Here is a 17768-nt window from a genome sequence, read left to right as displayed (position 1 = left end):
TTTCTCTCCAAAAGCCCTTGAATATGATGGAATATGATTAAGGATTACTGTGATTATGGTAAGCTCACATTTGATATCACACACACCATACATGTAACTTTCACTTGCCCCAAGTCAATTAATTGAAAATCGATACATTTAATCGATTCAATTCTTAACAGCAATTAATCCATTATCGATTGATTGTTAATATCCCTACATAAGACTGATAAATGGAGATATATGGACATGTTACAATGTGTGGACAAGGAAGACGACATCAGGATTACCTGAATGACAAAAGTAGATTCTGGGCCACTGGTGTAAAAACAAGAAAGAAATGACTTGAAGTCATATTCTGTGTGTGTGTGTGTGTGTGTGTGTGTGTGTGTGTGTGTGTGTGTGTGTGTGTGTGTGTGTGTGTGTGTGTGTGTGTGTGTGTGTGTGTGTGTGTGTGTGTGTGTGTGTGTGTGTGTGTGTGTGTGTGTGTGTGTGTGTGTGTGTGTGTGTGTGTGTGTGTTTTCATAGACCTGATTACTTGTTTTTCGGATTGCTTGTTTCTCTCGCCAAACCTGGAAACATTGAATCTGCGACGCTAAACGCTATAATGTTTTTTATATAAGTGGTGGCAATTTTTTTTGACACCACACGGGTCTTCCCAACTATAGCAAAGATTGAAGTCAGTGTGAACATGGCCAAATAATAACTTAATAGCCAAACTAGGTCTAATGAAACATGCTAGCATTTAGGCTAACCCTCCTGCCTAAGGCTGCAAAACTTGCACTGTCTACAACAACTGTTGCAGTGTGAATGAAGGGAGCGGAGCACGGTTACTGCGGGGGGCGGGCCGTCTCCCCATTCGTGTCGCCATTGGCTTAAAGGAGTGAAGGACAGCCAGGACAGCCAATGACACTTAGGTGTCGCTTAGGTGTCGGACTATGTCCCAGCCTGTCTGTAGACCAGGCGCTCTTCGAGCACCTGGTAAAAATACAGAATGCTACCCAAAACGACTCCAACTCTAGTAGACGCTCTACCAGACAATGTAAACAAGCTGATATTCTTGTCCCAGAACAGTTATCACGTCCTAGACCACTGGGAACGGTAGCCTCTCTTTTTATGCTTAAGTAGTTGTGACAATGGTGTACAGTCTAAACAAGCTGATATGCTGTACTTGCTCCACAACATAGAGATATCAAGTCCCAGACCACTCGGAACAGTAGCCTCTCTTTTGAGAGGCTACTGTGCAGATTTCTGCCATTGCCATGTAGCATAATGTTGCTATAAGCCTAAAAGTGTTTTTTTTACTTTTTAAATTTAGAGTAGCCAATAATTTCTTACCACCTTTTTCTCCCCAATTTAGTCGTTATGCCAATCAATTCCTCCCCACACATATCTGTGTTGTCACTGTTGTTGTATCCTACTGACTCACCTGCCAGTGAGGAGCCCCCACTCGGAGGAAGTAGGGCCTTTTGTCCTACTCCTCCCATCCAACACTCCCTGCTGACAGGTGCTGCCCCAGCCTGTAGGATTACATGCAGTGACAATTATCACCCTCCCCGCCCAGCTTCCCTCCCCCCCCCCCGTAGCCAATTGTGTTCGCATAGACCAGTGGTTCTCAAACTTTTTCGTGCCAAGGACCCCCAAATAGACACTTATTAGCCCGCGGACCCCCATTTGAAAAGATAAGCCAGGGACCCCCATAATAGAAGATTTTTACGGCTCTCTAGCAGTGATTTTCAACCATTTTAATTTCAAGGACCCCCAGTTTGACATGCATTAGGGCTACGGACCCCCATTTAATGGCATGTATGTCTCTGGGACCCCAATTCATATTGTAAAATCAATATTAATTTAACTCTCAGAGTTACAGACCCATAAGGGTCCATTTGGTCCCTGTCCATCATTTAGCTGGGGACCCCCTGGAACCCCCTCAAGTACCCCTGGGGGTCCCCGGACCCCACTTTGAGAACCAATGGCATAGACAACCGACAACACGGTGGATTTGAACCCACAACCTCCGTGGTGGTGGGCAGGGACTTTACCACTGCGCCACCCGAGTGACTTGAAGTGTACTTCTTATTTTATTGCCATTTCTGTAGCGTAGGCACTGAATGAACAGTTCGGCTGAAGGCTTGCGGCATTAGAGAAAATAGTTTTTTTTGTCTCGTTCTCTCTCTGACGTCACAAGCCGGCCGCCCTCACTCCATTGGCATTACCGATCAAAAACTGTTTTTGTTCATTACCTACAAGTTGCTGTGAGCCCAGGGCGAGATTATTATTTCATCATTATTTTATGCCCTTATTGGATTAGCCATCTAGGCCTACTTATGTTGATGAAACCGATGGGTTCTATTTAAAGAACGTTGATTTAGCCTAATAAAAAAAAAGACTAACTCATTTAATCCGATGGATCATTTTATTATTATTTTTATGGCTTGGCTCTGTAGGAGGCCCCAGTTATGCCCGGAAAGATCATGCGTACTCGCACACACTAGGCTTGGGCAATTGGATTCATACATCAGTGATTGGATGAGTCCATAGTCTATGTCAGGGGTCTTCAACAGGGGGTCCGGGACCCCTAGGGGGTCCTCAGAGTTACTACAGGGGGGCCGCCAAATCTGTGTGATTTTTACATTAACCACTTCAACCAAGCATCCCTATTCTGAGGAGAACTGTAGCCAAAAATAGCGTTTGAGGTTTGGTGTAGGGGGGAAAAAAGAGCAGACCAAGTACAGAGTGGGTCAATTTTACTTAGTATGGACGGTTTATGTGGTTAAAAGTCTGAAAACACTGATGACAGTGCTGTCAAACAGGTCTATGAAATCTATGAAAAAAATATATTCTATACAATATATATTGGGGGTCCCTGCTTTATCTCTCTCTCAGCCAAGGGGTCCTTGGCCTGAAAACGTTGAAGACCCCTGGTCTATGTTTTTTTGGCCGATTTTGGGGGGTTAACAAAACACAGTTCCCGGTACTGAATGGAGCGGAGGAGAGAGGGAATAGCTTTTGCTTTCCTAGTTGTCTCTTTATTAGCTACTGTACCACGCTGAGAGCAAAGCCTTGTTTATTTTTTAAAAGACAAGCTGTAAAAAATGAAAGTGAAACCTAATTATCTACAGTAGCTGGTTTCTATATAGAATGCAAAGCATCGCTGTGCAATGCAAGCTTGACGACCCAAGGGCACATTTCCCCCGGTCTCATGAGATCCTGCACTTAATTCTTAACTGATTGCTGTCATTCAAATTTCTCTGTAATCTGCAAAGGCTGGATATGAATTCCTTGTGTCAGTTATGTTTATATCACCAGTCAATCAAAGGGTGCAATCTAAAATGTAAGTTTGCTGCCCCACATGCCATGCACGTCCCTTTACTTTACAAGAGAGAGAGGGGACTGGGTGATTAGCCCGCAGGATTTATTATCTTGTCCGTCTTATTAAAAAGACGACAACTACGTGAAAAGGAAACTTGGATGTGTGTGTTTTGCCACATTGTTGCTTTCAATGTTGCAAACTGGGGTAGACTAGTACTCTATTAGCCTGGTAAACCCTCCCTCCGGAAATCTCATTTCCATTTGATTTCAGGAAGGAGTCTGGCCTGAACCGCCTTTCTGCAATATTCGCTGTGGGCTGGAGTTGGGCGGGAGTAATACCGTTGACTGACAACCCCTTCAACCAATGATCGTTTTTCCCCTTCAGCCAATCAGCAGTTCATTTTGACGAGCTCCAGACTATGTGACGCAACGGGACTTTTGGGACGGCCATGCCGAAAATAGGTTGCCTTATTGGTATACATGCGTGTCACTCCCCGCCCCTGCCGATTCTCTAAATTTATATTTTTAAATAGGCTCTGTCATGATTAATTGACCACATATATGAAGTTAAACAACTAAATTCTATCCAAACGATATGTTAATAGTAAATTCCGTGCCTCAAAAAAGAAGTTTGAGACCGTTTTAAGAACGAAACTAAGAAGTGACGGCACTCGGACAACAACAATGGCTGCCGTTCGTTTTTTTTCGGCGGCTCTCAGGCTGCACTCGGCTTCATTCGGGCTCACTCGAACTCGCCACCTGATTGGCCAACGTAAGCTGTCAATCACAGAACAATGAGCGACGACGCTGATAGGCTAGTCGGTTCGGCGAACAGAGCGATTATTGGAGAAAGGCGGTTCAGGCCAGACTCCTTCCTGAAATCAAATGGAAATGAGATTTCCGGAGGGAGGGTTTACCAGGCTAGTACTCTAGTCTATACAGTGTAGAAGTTCAGAAGTTCAAACAGTGGAGAGCCTACACTGCTTGAACTTCACTTCGTCTCCTCATTGCTGTGAGCTTACACCTGAAAAGAACACCCTATGGAAGTGATATGATTTTCAATTCTTCGTTGTATAAACAAATGTTGGTCAGCTAGATGGTGAGATAGGTGCTTGCCAGCAGAAGGTCAGTCATGTCATCTCATCTCTTGCTTGTGTTCCTCACTTGTCACCAGGGCAGGAATTTCACGGCGGCCACGACGGCCATGGCCGTCGTTGCCCCTCTCATTGGCCGTGTGCCCCTCGATTAATGACATGCCTTCACGGCCACAGTGGCCGTGGTGCCCCAGCTGCGCCCAGCAACTGATTTCACAGTTTTTCCTCTGCGCGATTTTCCTGTCAATACGTTTTTTTTAGACACCAGTCCCTTTGTTTGACCTGCGCAGCTACAACATGCACAGTGGTAGGTAGGTTTGATTTTGAGCCTCATATCAACCGTCGGGATCCCGCAACACAGTGTAATACCACACAAAAGCATTACCGGGCCAAAGAGAAGATAAATCTAACGCAGCCTGTTGAACTAATCAATGGTAGGTTTGATTTCTAGCCTGAGAGAGAGGATTCCTACAGACCGATGTGCCCCGATGTTTTTTTCAACAGCAAAATATAGATGAATACATCTGATAGAAAATACAGCGAAATCCCAAAATTGAGTCTTAATATAAAGCAAGCAACAGAATAACTGCAAACAAATGAAAAGTTTAGGCTATCGATATCATATAAAAGAGTGACCTCACCGCTCTGATGGACAAGAAATAAATAATCATTTTGCAAACCACATCCATCCACAGCCACATTCGTTTGTCAAGAATCTAAATGGGAAGTTTATTTCAGCCTCTAGAATGTGACAGTTTTAGTCCGTGTTTTGGTGCGCAACACAGCCCTCGTTAAGTGAATTGCTTTCACCTGCTGGCTGCTGCTGCTGTGTAGAGTGTGCGCAACAGGGCATATCTCCGCCAAGCCAGGGTGACCTATCCCAGGCCCATGAAATTCATATGCAGGCATAGTAGCCAATTAGAATGAAATCTGCAAAAACGAACTCATATACTGATACAGAACCATATATTGGCTATATATTATGACTGTCAGGTGGAAATCTTGTGTGTTCCCTTTTTATTATTATTTAAAAACAATTTAAAATCGTGAAAATAGCCAATCTACAAGCTGTAATTATTAATAATTAAGAAATACTATATTTTAAAGAGTGAAAAATCGACTAAAGTCATTATTAGTGCAAGTTCTATCACATTTCATTTGAATGAAAATAACCTGTGGGGAAAATACATAAAATCTCTAATCCAGAGGTCTTCAACAGGGGGTCCGTGACCCCTAGGGGGTCCGCGAAGGTACTGCAGGGGGGTCCGCGAAATTGTTGTTTGATTAAAAAATAAATGTTTTTAAAAACTTTTTTTTTTCCCAAAAATGTAAATGTCTTTAAACATAACATGACATATTTTAATAGCTTAGTATTGAATGCACAATAACATGGTATGTTTATACATATTTTGTAGAGAAAGATCAGTGGTGTCAGTTCAGCAAAAGCTAAGGTATGGCAAGGTTAGGGTTGCCAACTCCAAGAGATTAAAATAAGGGACACCTATCCTTTTTTTAGGGGGTCAACCCCCCCAAAACCCCTGAAATACCTATAACACAATACAAACACAATGGTCTTACACCTGCATTAGGCTACTATTCATGATCTTTTTTTTTTTTGGAGCCAAGGTATGGCACCTGCCATGCCTTGCCATACCCAATTGACGCCCCTGAGAAAGGTCCTTTTGTACACCTACTGGGTCAACCTGTGCGTAGGAGCAGGCAACCATTTTTTCATGTTTATTTATATAAAACACAATTTTATACATAAATATACAATATATATAGTAGCCTACCCCCTACCCTACGAGGTAGGGGGTCCCTGCTCCATCACCCCATCAGTTTGGGGGTCCCTGGCCTGATTGAAGACCCCTGTCAATCTGTGAATCTAAAGTGATTAATGTAACCCCTACTTCAGTCAGTGAAGTCCAGGGCTGAATAACTAAATATTGGTCATTTGCCAACACATTATTTTGTGAAATAAATGGGTTATATTTCATATATAGTTATACTATGCCATGGCATTTGGCCTTTGTGCCCTCCAAAAAATGACAACACCAAAGGCCAAGTGGCCTTGCCCCTAAAATGACGAAATTCCAGGCCTGCTTGTCACGTTACTATAGTAACCCCACAGTGGCACCGAACGTGTTGAGGACCGGGGCGCTGTTCTCGTGTGAATGTACCTGTATATTGGGCTGGCCACCGATAGGAATATTTTGACATAACGCCCAACTCCAACACAGACACACACACACAGGTTTTGTGAATTTATAGATGGATGGATGGATAGATGATATTCACTACAGCCCCATGTATTTTTCCTTGTCGTCTTGACTGCATCACTTCCATTTGTTTCCATTTGTACTCACAGTTATGTTAAAACTAACTAACAAGATAATCTCCACAAATCAACACTATAACTAAAGTAAAGTTTAAAATGAAGGGTTGTGATTTACAGCCATAATTTGTCATAGAACGAAACTCTATGGACAGAAAAAGCAAGGAACCAGCAATGTTTTGATCCAATTAAATGATCCATGCTCCTTTTATTTTTGTTTGTTTTCTTATTTTGTTATTGCCTCTCTCATCCACAGAGAAGGCAGCAGCTGCCAATGAGGAAGAGGTGCAGAAGGCTGACGTCTCATCGACGGGCCAAAGTGTGATCGACAAAGATGCCTTGGGACCAATGATGCTAGAGGTGGGTAGCGTTTGTCCCCCCCCCATGGAGAGGGATGCCAGTTGAGGCATATCAGACATGGCAAAACATTAGGAACCTTCCTAAAATGAGATATATCTCCCCATTTCAAGTCATGATAGGGACATAATGAAGAATGCTGTCCACAGAGAGCCATCCAAGTGGGCCAGCAGCAGGGTCTTGAGTGTGTAGCTGTGCAGGAATAATGCTGCCAGCGTCTTGTATGTGCCTCAGAATGGCCGTAAATCACAGAGCAGAGCAATGGCCTCGTTGTCCCACGGAGGGCCACTGAAGTGCTGACGTTTAATGGGAAAGAAAGCAACAGCCGCGGATGAATAAGTCCATTGAGTCTCTCCGCTCTTCCTCCCACCCGCCTCCCACTCTTTTTCTTGTTTGCTTCCTCTTTCTCTCTCTCGTGCTCTTGCGCGGTGTTCCCTTCTTCCCTCTGTTCACAGCTCGATCTGTCTCGTCATGGATTATTTATAGCTCTCCTGGTCCAGCGTCACTGAATCGACATGCTAACTCATGTCTAAATATAGCCCAGTGCAGGCCGCATGCTTTCCCATCTGTTCAGCAGCCCCCAAAACACAAGAACCAGCCATTCACACCCGCTATCAGCCTCAGCCACGGCTCTCGTCTCCAGCAGGAGCTCATTACATCATGGTCTGTGGGCAATGGCCGCCGGTCGGAAAACGCGGCTGTGCGACCTTCCGCCGAGGCCCGTGCCTGCCCACCCTTATGCCTGCATGGGCAGACAGAAGTCCCTGCGAAAACGGTGTGCTTTTGGTTTAACCCTCTGGGAGCCAGCCTTGTTGTGCCACACACACCTCCCCAGGCATACAGTTTGCATGCCATGCATGCCGCTACTACTCAGCATGTTGTGTGGCATGACTTACAGCCCCTGGACACTTCTGCTTTTTATGAATTTTAATCAGAAGTGTTGCTTTTAGTGTCATGTCGAAATTCCGCCATGGTCAGCCGCAGTTCCCTCTCCTCTTACAAGGAGAGATCCACTGCTTGCTACTACAGTATACCTCAGAAGTCATAACATTAAATCATTCTATGGCTTTGGCATATATATGTAATAGCACTTTGTGAGCACATATTTCTCCTTCAGTCCTTACTGTAAGGGAGATTGGTGAGATTAGCCCTAACACCTAGTAGAATTGCTGGTTTGCATCTCCGGGGGTGACCAGACTTAGAACAGTATCGCCCAGGGGCATTGTGACCTGTGGCCTGCCACACGCTCTGCCCACTTCTTCATTTAATACTGCAGTTAACGTGGGCAGTTATGCAACATAATGTCATGTTGCAGAGGAGTGAGCAAGTTGCCAAGTGGTTTGGGAGCAGAGAGATAACATGGAACATTAGAGAGAGGGGAGGGGGGTGATGTTGAAGGACTGAGAAATCGATTGTGTACATGTATCGCTGTGTTGGGCGTCTCTGCAGTGTATATTTAATCAGGGCATTGTAAATCAAAGTGTTTGCTAACGCTGTTGTGAAAGAACGTGTGGAAGAAGGCAACATCTGGCAGAGGAGAGTGTTTGCTCTGTCTGTTTGCCCTACTTGCCCAGTGTGCAGCCTCTGTGCACTCGCAGAGAAGGCACTTGCACAACCACACAGCTCTCTTTAAAATGGCACCCCTAACATACGGCGAAAGATTGAAGTTATCCAGAGTGGGTTTTCAGTTGATTCTGAAAAATGTGCACTTTAACGGAAAGTTTGTGTACCATCTCGACCTGTATGGACTATGGAGTTTCATTTGATTCATCTCCTGTATAACTCATTAGACTCATTTTGGTTGATTGCTCTCTTAAGCAGATGAGCAGAGCAGCTATGTTGGCAGGCGTCTCCTGTCATGACACCAGCCCTTGGAGCTTTACAGTCACACCCCCCCCCCCCCTTCCCCCAAGGGTCCTGGGCGTTTCGAAGGCCTAATTGACACCGTCTTGTACCTAATGGCTGACCTGGGGCTGTATTCTTTCAATTAAGCACTTCCCCTCCCTCATCATCCTGCTCCCCCATCATCCATGCTGCTGGCAGCATTGAATGTGCACAAAGTGATGGATGTGCCATGCACACCGTGGTTGCTTTCAAGACCTTATGTTATAAGTAGTGTCTATAACGGCCATTAAACATTAATATAAAAAAAATATTGTAAAACATTTGTATTTTTTTGTATTGTATGTATTGTATTTGTACTTCAGAAACTTGCCTACCAGTGACATCATCTTTAGGCAGATTTTTTTTTTTCAAACAAGATTTCACATTTTTGGTTTAGATTCTTATTAACGCGAGAACAATGGCTTCCATTATAGCATGCTAACTTGCCAGGAATATAAAGCATGGAGTTTCTATTAGCTAGGATTCCTCGTAGATGATGGCACTGGTAGGTGAGTTTCTGAACTGTCCACAGCCCTCCTCTGAGACACAGACCGAGTAGATTTTTTTATACCATTTTATCATGAGCATTAGTGAGGACCAATTATATAAAGATAGGTTGAAAATGGGTGAAGTCGTCCTTTAAAGGTTGGGTCGATAATGTATTGTAATCACCTTTTATAGTGCATTACAATGCATCGTAATGCATTTATAATGCTTCATAACACTCGTTTATAATTATGCATAACAACTTATAACAAAGACACTTTATAACTACTTTAGCTAAGTTAAGGTTATAATGTGCTGTTCTACTGAGCTTATAATGCATTAGCACCAGCACTTATAATACGTTATAAACGTTATAAGTTGTCATACATGATTATAAACATTTATAAATGTGATTATAATGCATTATAGACCTGACCTTTTAAGTAAAGTGTTACCGATTTTTCTCCTTGCTCTCCCTGCCTCCCCGCCCCCCCCCTCTTTTCTTTTCTCTTTCTGAAAACAACAAAAACTAATAATTTCGCCCTCTTCTTTACACCTGTAAACCTGTGATTCTGATTCCTCCTCTCCTCCAGGCCCTGGACGGCTTCTTCTTTGTTGTGAATATGGAGGGCAACATCGTGTTCGTGTCGGAGAACGTGACGCAGTATCTGCGCTACAACCAGGAGGAGCTGATGAACACCAGCGTGTACAGCGTCCTGCATGTGGGGGACCACGCCGAGTTCATCAAGAACCTGCTGCCCAAATCCCTCGGTTAGCCTCACTCTCCTTCTCTGACGGGATCTCTGTTGTTGTTGGTTTTGTGTCTTTCTCTTTCTGTCTCTCTCTCTCTCTCGCTCTCTCTCTCTCCCCCCCTTCTCTCTTTTTCTCTCTCTCTTTCCCTACCCCTCCTTTTCTAGTCTCAGTCTACACGGTTCTTTCTCTCTCTCATCACCCTCTATTTTACTCCTCCTCCGTTCGTTACTCATGTGTTGGAGAGGTTTTCCAGTTATACGGCTGCAGACTGAAATGGAACAGCTGGCTAATTCAAAAGCATACTATAAGCAATTGTATGCACCGTAGAATCCTCAGTGTTCATTTAACTCTGAGGGTGTAAACATTTACCCAAATGGATCCACAAGGGTTGGCAGCATGCAGAGAGACTATTGTATATGCCCTTCATTCTCTCTGTTGCTGATGCTCAGCCTTGGTCTTCTGCCTTTTTCCCTCTCTCTCTCCCCCTCCCTCCCTTCCATTTCGACTAATTAACTTCCTTTTTTGTCGTCTCTCTCCCCTGTCAGCTGCATCACTCCTGTGCACTCTCTTCATCGCATGCCCTTCCTTTCCTCTCTTTTCATTGTTTCTCTCTTTCTCCCTAACTAACTCTATCTCGCTTTCTCTGTATTTGTCACTCGCTCACACACACACACACACACACACACACACACACACACACGCGCACGCACGCACGCACGCACGCACGCACGCACGCACGCACGCACGCACGCACGCACGCACTCACTCACTCGTCAAGTTCCTACTTTTTACGTTCCCTTAAGTCTATTTTCTCTATCCGTTTTTTTCCTGTTGTCACGTGAAAACGAGACTATTCTGTCTTGGTATTTCTCTCTCTCTCTCTTTCTCTCTTTCTCTCTCACTCTCTCTCACCTATTACCACTCCGCTCTCTGGTCCTCTCCCAAAGAGAGGTGGTGATAATGTATGTCAGTGCCCTCCATCAGCAGTGAGCTCCGGTCTCCCTTTTCCTCTATCTCTCTCCCCAACTCCCTTCCACTCTGATCTCCTCTTCCACCCTCCCTCCCATCCGTCCCTCCACCCCAGTGCTCAGAAGGAGGTCTGTGAGTGCCTGTCCATCTGGGTGGCAGAGCAGAGCCGAGCACCCTGGAAATGATCAGCAGGGCTGCGTGTCCCAGATACTGAGAGATTATCAATGCGCCCAATGAGATCACCAACCAGATGGAGTGCAAAGGGAGTTTGCTAGCGCCAAAGTTGTGTGTGTGTGTGTGTGTGTGTGCGTGCGCGTGCATGCGTGCGTCAGGAGAGAAGGGGAAAGATTGGCAAGGGCGTTTTAGAGGACGTGCATATGGAGCCCTGGCTGTGATGCATGGCTGTGGAGCGATGGCTCAGGGCTCACACTTCCAACTGCTTATCATGACTGATCTCTACCCCGCAACTACTCTCTGCTGCCTTCTTACTCTCTCTCTCTTTCTCTTTCTCTAATTCTGTGTGCACTAACGTATATCTTTGAAGTGCCTGTTTCTTGGGTTAAGGAGGATCGTCACACTTATTGCAGGTGTTTTTAGTGGATGTTAACCCATTCACTCCGGGAACGCATAATGTGTCATTTTAGATTTTTTGCTAAAACCTTTATTTTATACTTTGGGCTATTCAAAAAGAGCTTGTAGATCTACTATTTATTTATTTTTATTGTGAAAATGTATTCAAATCTTTAAATGTATATCTTTTTTAAAGCTAACATTTTTAACTCAAATCTTTGCTTCTGGGGATTCTATAAATGTGTTCTAAATCCTAACAGATTTTTTGAAAAAAAAAAAAAGATTCTTGCTATAATATCAGTGGTTCTCAAACTTTTTTCATGTCAAGTACCACCCAAAATTATATGTTTCGAAATATTTTGTTCCAGGCGCCCCCAGAAGCAAAGATTTGAGTTAAGAATGTATATTGAAAGATTTGCAAAAACAAATCACGATTTAAAAAATGAGCTTGCATATGTGCAATTTTTTAATAGCCAAAGAAATCTAAAAATACACGGAAGCCTCTTTGTCAAATCAACCTCTCCATCCTCCCCTGTCTTCTCCTAGTCAACGGCGTCCCGTGGTCCAGCGAGGGTCCGAGGAGGAACAGCCACACGTTCAACTGCCGCATGCTGGTGAACCCCCACGGCGACAACCAGGATGAGTCCCGCGAGCACGAGCCCCAGCAGCAGAAATACGAGACTATGCAGTGCTTCGCCGTGTCGGAGCCCAAATCCATTAAGGAGGAAGGAGACGGTACGTAGAGGAGAAGAGAAAGAGGGCCAATGGGGTTTGATTGAGCACAGTGCAGTAGTGACCCCCCCCCCCCCCTCTCTCTGGACTCCGTTGTGAGGGACACGATGTCCAGAGAGGAGGGTAGAGCCCGACCGATAACAGATTTCTGGTCCCAGACCATCCATTATTGATGTTGACCGATATTGACCAATAAATAACTTTTTATTTAACCACTTAAGCCCCATTAAGACATTTTCACGTGCGGTGAGATTGTAGATCGGCTATTTTTTAAAATGTTTGAACGTTTTCACCTATGATGACATGAGGATGCCGAGGATAGAAGTGTTTAAACGTCAGGATACATCGGCTGCATAATTACCGAAGTAAAAATATGGCCGATATTTTGGCAAAACCGATATGTACATCGGCCTGGCTCTAAAGGAGGGTAGTTAAGTTGTCAAGGTAAAAGTAAATAAGTTGGACAAGATCATTCCTACGTGTACTGTATCATGATTCCTATGTGAAGAGCTTGTCATTGCCCGTCCGTTTTCTATCCTCTGCATCGTCGGAGCTGCCGCCTCCACTCTGGACAGCATTCATTACAGAGTGCATTCATAATTCATCCACATTTCCTCACAAACGGGTTCCTCGGACTCTTAAAGCCCAGACAATTTCACTCTGGATTCGTATGAATATCGTTTCAGTGCAGCAGCAGCATGTGGAAAACATGAATTATTTTTTCCTTTTTTTTTCTCCCAACATTCTCACATTTTCAACGCGTTGGGAGAAAGAGAGAGACGGTGCTGCAGTAGTGACCCGTGCAAACATCTGTAAGCCGTTCCTCAGAACCGGTTGGTTCGCTCTGTTTGTTCTTTTCCGTCTGTTCACAGTCACAGAGAGGTCAGCTGGCTTTTTCCCGGCTTTACACTGGAACTGCACATGCCGCAGTTTGAGTATGAACGTCACCGCAATAAAAAAGTCAATTTTGTTTTCATCAGCGTTGTTTTGAAAGACGACGACATCAAATGGCATATCGTAGCTGTCGGGTGGAAACCTTATACACTGTGTCCAACACGGTTACTTGGAAATGGAAAAAAGAACCCGTGTTGCAATGGATCCAATGTAGTTATAATTTAGTCACAAGCTCTTTTCTTTGTTTATGTTGTTGTGACTGTCCTGTGTTTTTTAGAGGACCACAATGGAAATTAGCCTAAGGGCTTTATTGTGTTGTGTCTTTTGCTACTTTTGTGTGACACTAAAGTAAGGCATTCATTTACGAAAAAACAACAGTTGAAATGTGGAGATACAAGGTTTCTGCCCGACAGCAACGTTACGCAACACCGGCGCATACGCTTTACCAATACACACCTATAAGATGCATCAATATCTTCTTGGCTAATTAAATCCAGTTCTTTGACTGCAGCTCTGCCTAAATGTAACACAGACGTAGTGAAAAGGCTTCAGTTTCATTCCAAAGCTCCAGTCTCTCTGTGTCTTTATCCCTCTTTGGGCCTTTTCTTTGTGAGCCAGCTGTTCTGCCAATACTGCCTGCCATACCTTGGCAAAAGAACCACCTAGGACCCAAGCCAGGGGTGTGTGTGTGTGTGTGTGTGTGTGTGTGTGTGTGTGTGTGTGTTTGAGTCAGAGGGAGAATGAAAGTAGGATCAATTGTTACATTTGCACGAATGTATCCAGCCAGAGAGTTCGAGGGGAAGGATTGAAGGAAGGAAGGAAGGAAGGAGAGCAAGAAAAAGGAGAGAGTTGAGAGAGACTTGCAGATCTAAAGCCCAGACCACCCAAGAGGGCCTGTTTACAAGTCAAGAGGAATGTGTATTTGTGTGTCTGCGGGAATTACTGGCACTGGAAGGTTGGGATGGCAGATTTTCGGGGTCACCCCCAGTCCTGGACTTGGCCACGGTCTCGTGTGTGTGTGTGTGTGTGTGTGTGTGTGTGTGTGCGCGCGTGTTTGGCGACTGTCAGAAGTGAGGGATAGCAGCCTTTAATGTTGGGCCAGGGGAGATGTCACCAGTGTTGAGAAGGCTCGTGGGGGGAACCCACTCACATGCACACCCCCGCACGTGCACGTGCACACACACACCTAGCTCACAAAGGTCACACTCCATCATGTCCCCCACCAGCAGCAATAGCAACTCCTCCCCTCATGAAGGGAGCTATGGGCTGTGTTCCCTCTGCTCATTAATAACTGTATTAATAACGCTGCCTGGGAATAACATGCATTTCATTTTCTCTCTCTCTCTCTCTCATTACATCCCCATCCTCCTCCTCTGCTTCCCTCCTCTCTCCCATGTCCTCTTTGGTTCCTCCTCCCCTGTTCCCTCTCCCTCCATCGGTTTCCCATCCTCCCTTCGCTGTTATCACCTCCTTTTACCTCCATACCATCTTTGTCTATATTCCTCTCTTCTCTCTCTCTCTCTCTCGTACAGACTTCCAGTCATGTCTGATCTGCGTGGCTCGCAGGGTGCCCATGAAGGAGAGGCCCATGTTGCCCACACACGAGAGCTTCACCACACGCCAAGACCTACAAGGTACGGGTTAACCCATTAAGACCTGAAGCCAATTCAGCGGGGCCACTGACTCGACGACACCTGTCAATATCAAAGACACAGGACTTCTTATTTTGAGAAAAAAAAAAATTCACCACTGCTGGTACAACTACATCATATGGGAAACACTGTATTCTGAACGCAACGCAAGTGGAAAATATTGTCAAATGACAACATTTGCTAACATGCGTGTCATGTAGATCAGCACTATTCTTTTTTTACTCCCTAATGCCATAATCAAAATGATATGCCGCTGATCTCAAGCACTCGTATTTTCACTTACCTTGCCTTTAGATGAAACAAACGACAGCTTTTCTGGCAAAGTTCAAACTGTAAAGTTGTATTCTATGCTATGCTACTGTTATTTACTATGTTCATACGGTGGCCATTTTGCTCTTACGTCATACATGGGGGGGATGGGAAACCCCACCCTGAGGGTACCCTCTGAGTATGACATAAGAGCAAAATGGCCACTGTGTGAATGCAATACATGCGACTGAATCCAAACAATGCTAAAAGGGTTAGCATACCAAACGGCTTAAGGAAAAGCAGAAACACCCCATCCCCCTACCTCCACATCATAATTCATCCCTGGCGAGATTCAAACAGTTAAAACATGATTATATCCTTGGTTAATGCATTGACTTCCCGCCTCTCCCGTCCCAGCTCTCTGGGAGGTAAAGTACCTGTCTGAGCACTGGCATGTAGACGCAGACAGTTGGCTGTCTCTCACCTGCCCTTTGATGTGATAGTTTTGTCTGTGTGTGGCATACTCACATGCAGCCGCACACATGCACGCATGCACACTCTCTCACTCACACACAGACACACACACACACACACACACACACACACACACACACACACACTGGCCGACAGTAATTTAGCTTCCCTCCCAGACATCTGTGGTAGGACGTACATGTGTGTGTGTCCCATGTAGAGTCCAGTGGTGTCCTTGCTGTGTGTTGAGGTGACAGGTCTTTAGTCAGTCTCAGCAGCTGTCACTCTCCCCAGCAGTCTGTCTGTCTGTCAGCCCATTAAACGCATCACTACCTCCATTTGTACTGCAGCCTGACAAGGGACTCCCTCTACACCGCTTCATGCTGCTTCGTGTGTGTGTGTGTGTGTGTGTGTGCGCGCGCGCACACACACACACACACACACACACACGTATACGCGTGTGCCTACTTGTAGTACACAGTCAAACATCCTGACTCACATACTCCATTAACACCCTGCCACCGCTGAGCAACGGTGACATAAGAGCAAAATGGCTGCTGTGTTGAGGGTGGTCAATACGCCGAAGCTGTCACACAGTAGGAATTCAATTGGGGAAGAAATGGGTCTTTGTTCTACTTCAGATACTAATCCAGGACCTTGTCCATGATTTCAGAAACAAGAGAGTGGTTGTGTTGGTGCACTCTACTACCCCATGAAAACAGCTATCGGTTCCTAACTGTGTGTGTGTGTGTGTGTGTGTGTGTGTGTGTGTGTGTGTGTGTGTGTGTGTGTGTGTGTGTGTGTGTGTGTGTGTGTGTGTGTGTGTGTGTGTGTGTGTGTGTGTGTGTGTACACAGGTAAGATCACGTCCCTGGACACCAGCCTGTTGCGAGCGTCAATGAAGCCTGGCTGGGAGGACCTGGTTCGGCGCTGCATCCAGAGGTTTCACCTACAGAACGATGGAGAGATGTCCTTTGCCAAGAGACACCAGCAGGAAGGTGAGCCCTGCCATCAGCTACTGTAGGAACATCCCAGTTAAAACCCGTCCCTGTCTGTTGGATAGAAACTATCTACCGGTATTCAAGATGATACATAATATGCAAAATGGCATTCAAATGCAACATTCTGTATATATCTGTATGTTTTCTCAATCACTTTCAACCTGGTGTCCCTATTTTGAGCATGTCATTATTTGTGAGAATAACAGATCTAGATTATACACGCTCGCGTGCAATGCGTTGTGAGCTTGTAGATGGGGCTTAAGTGGTTAAAAGGACTAATTGCTAAAGTAGTATCTATATATCTATATGGCTGCTGAGCTTATCATGTGGACTTTACACAAACTAACTGTCTTTGTAAAAATTATGTTATGTGACATTCTATCAAAATGAAGTGGGTAAATGTTGAATGGCTTATTAAACTATCGAATTCCTGTGCGTGTGTGTGTGTGTCTGTGCATTCGCAGTGCTGCGTCATGGCCAAGCATTCAGTCCCATCTACCGGTTTTCCCTCTCTGACGGAACCATCGTGTCAGCCCATACCAAGAGTAAGCTGGTACGCTCCCCTGCAACCAACGAACCCCAGCTCTACATGTCACTGCACATTCTACAGAGGTATGCCTGTTACCTACCTTTAACAGTGTGTGTGTGTGTGTGTGTGTGTGTGTGAGAGAGAGAGAGAGAGACGCAGGCACTTGCTTGTTTTGACCTGTCGGCGCTCATGGCTTCATATATCCCGGGTGCATGAGATAAGTAATGAATGCAAGCTCACCAGTGGTCTGAGTATCGTGAAAAAGCATTAAGAGAGGGATCAAGGCAGACTAAGCTGCAGCCACAGTGCAGACCTGCATGCTCTGTGTCCGCGGATGGTGCGTCTGCCCATGTGAGTCAGCAGATGAGCTGACATTTGTTTGTAGAGGAATCACAGTGTTCACATGGACTCATTGCAGTGGATCAGCGATTATTTGCGGTCTCACACGGCCGAGGGACTTACAATGACGTCTCTGTGTGGAAGTTAAACACCCTTCATTCTC

At 45.0% G+C, this 17768-nt stretch overlaps 1 protein-coding gene across 7 annotated transcripts in view; it reads left to right on the top strand.

Annotated features, from left to right (window-relative positions):
* The window catches only part of ncoa2 (nuclear receptor coactivator 2), a 96928-nt gene that overhangs the window by 45290 nt on the left and 33870 nt on the right, over positions 1-17768 (top strand). For all 7 annotated transcript variants that reach the window (XM_084048930.1, XM_084048929.1, XM_084048927.1 and 4 more), the window contains exons 5-10: positions 6977-7080; positions 10041-10218; positions 12286-12474; positions 14898-14999; positions 16594-16734; positions 17202-17349. In XM_084048930.1, the coding sequence (XP_083905056.1) occupies positions 6977-7080; positions 10041-10218; positions 12286-12474; positions 14898-14999; positions 16594-16734; positions 17202-17349 (862 nt within the window). The remainder of the gene's footprint in view (positions 1-6976; positions 7081-10040; positions 10219-12285; positions 12475-14897; positions 15000-16593; positions 16735-17201; positions 17350-17768) is intronic.

This window comes from Gymnoscopelus microlampas (assembly GCF_963454915.1).
Source record: "Gymnoscopelus microlampas genome assembly, chromosome: 22".
NCBI classification, from domain to species: domain Eukaryota; kingdom Metazoa; phylum Chordata; class Actinopteri; order Myctophiformes; family Myctophidae; genus Gymnoscopelus; species Gymnoscopelus microlampas.
This window is presented reverse-complemented; position numbering and strand designations above follow the sequence as displayed.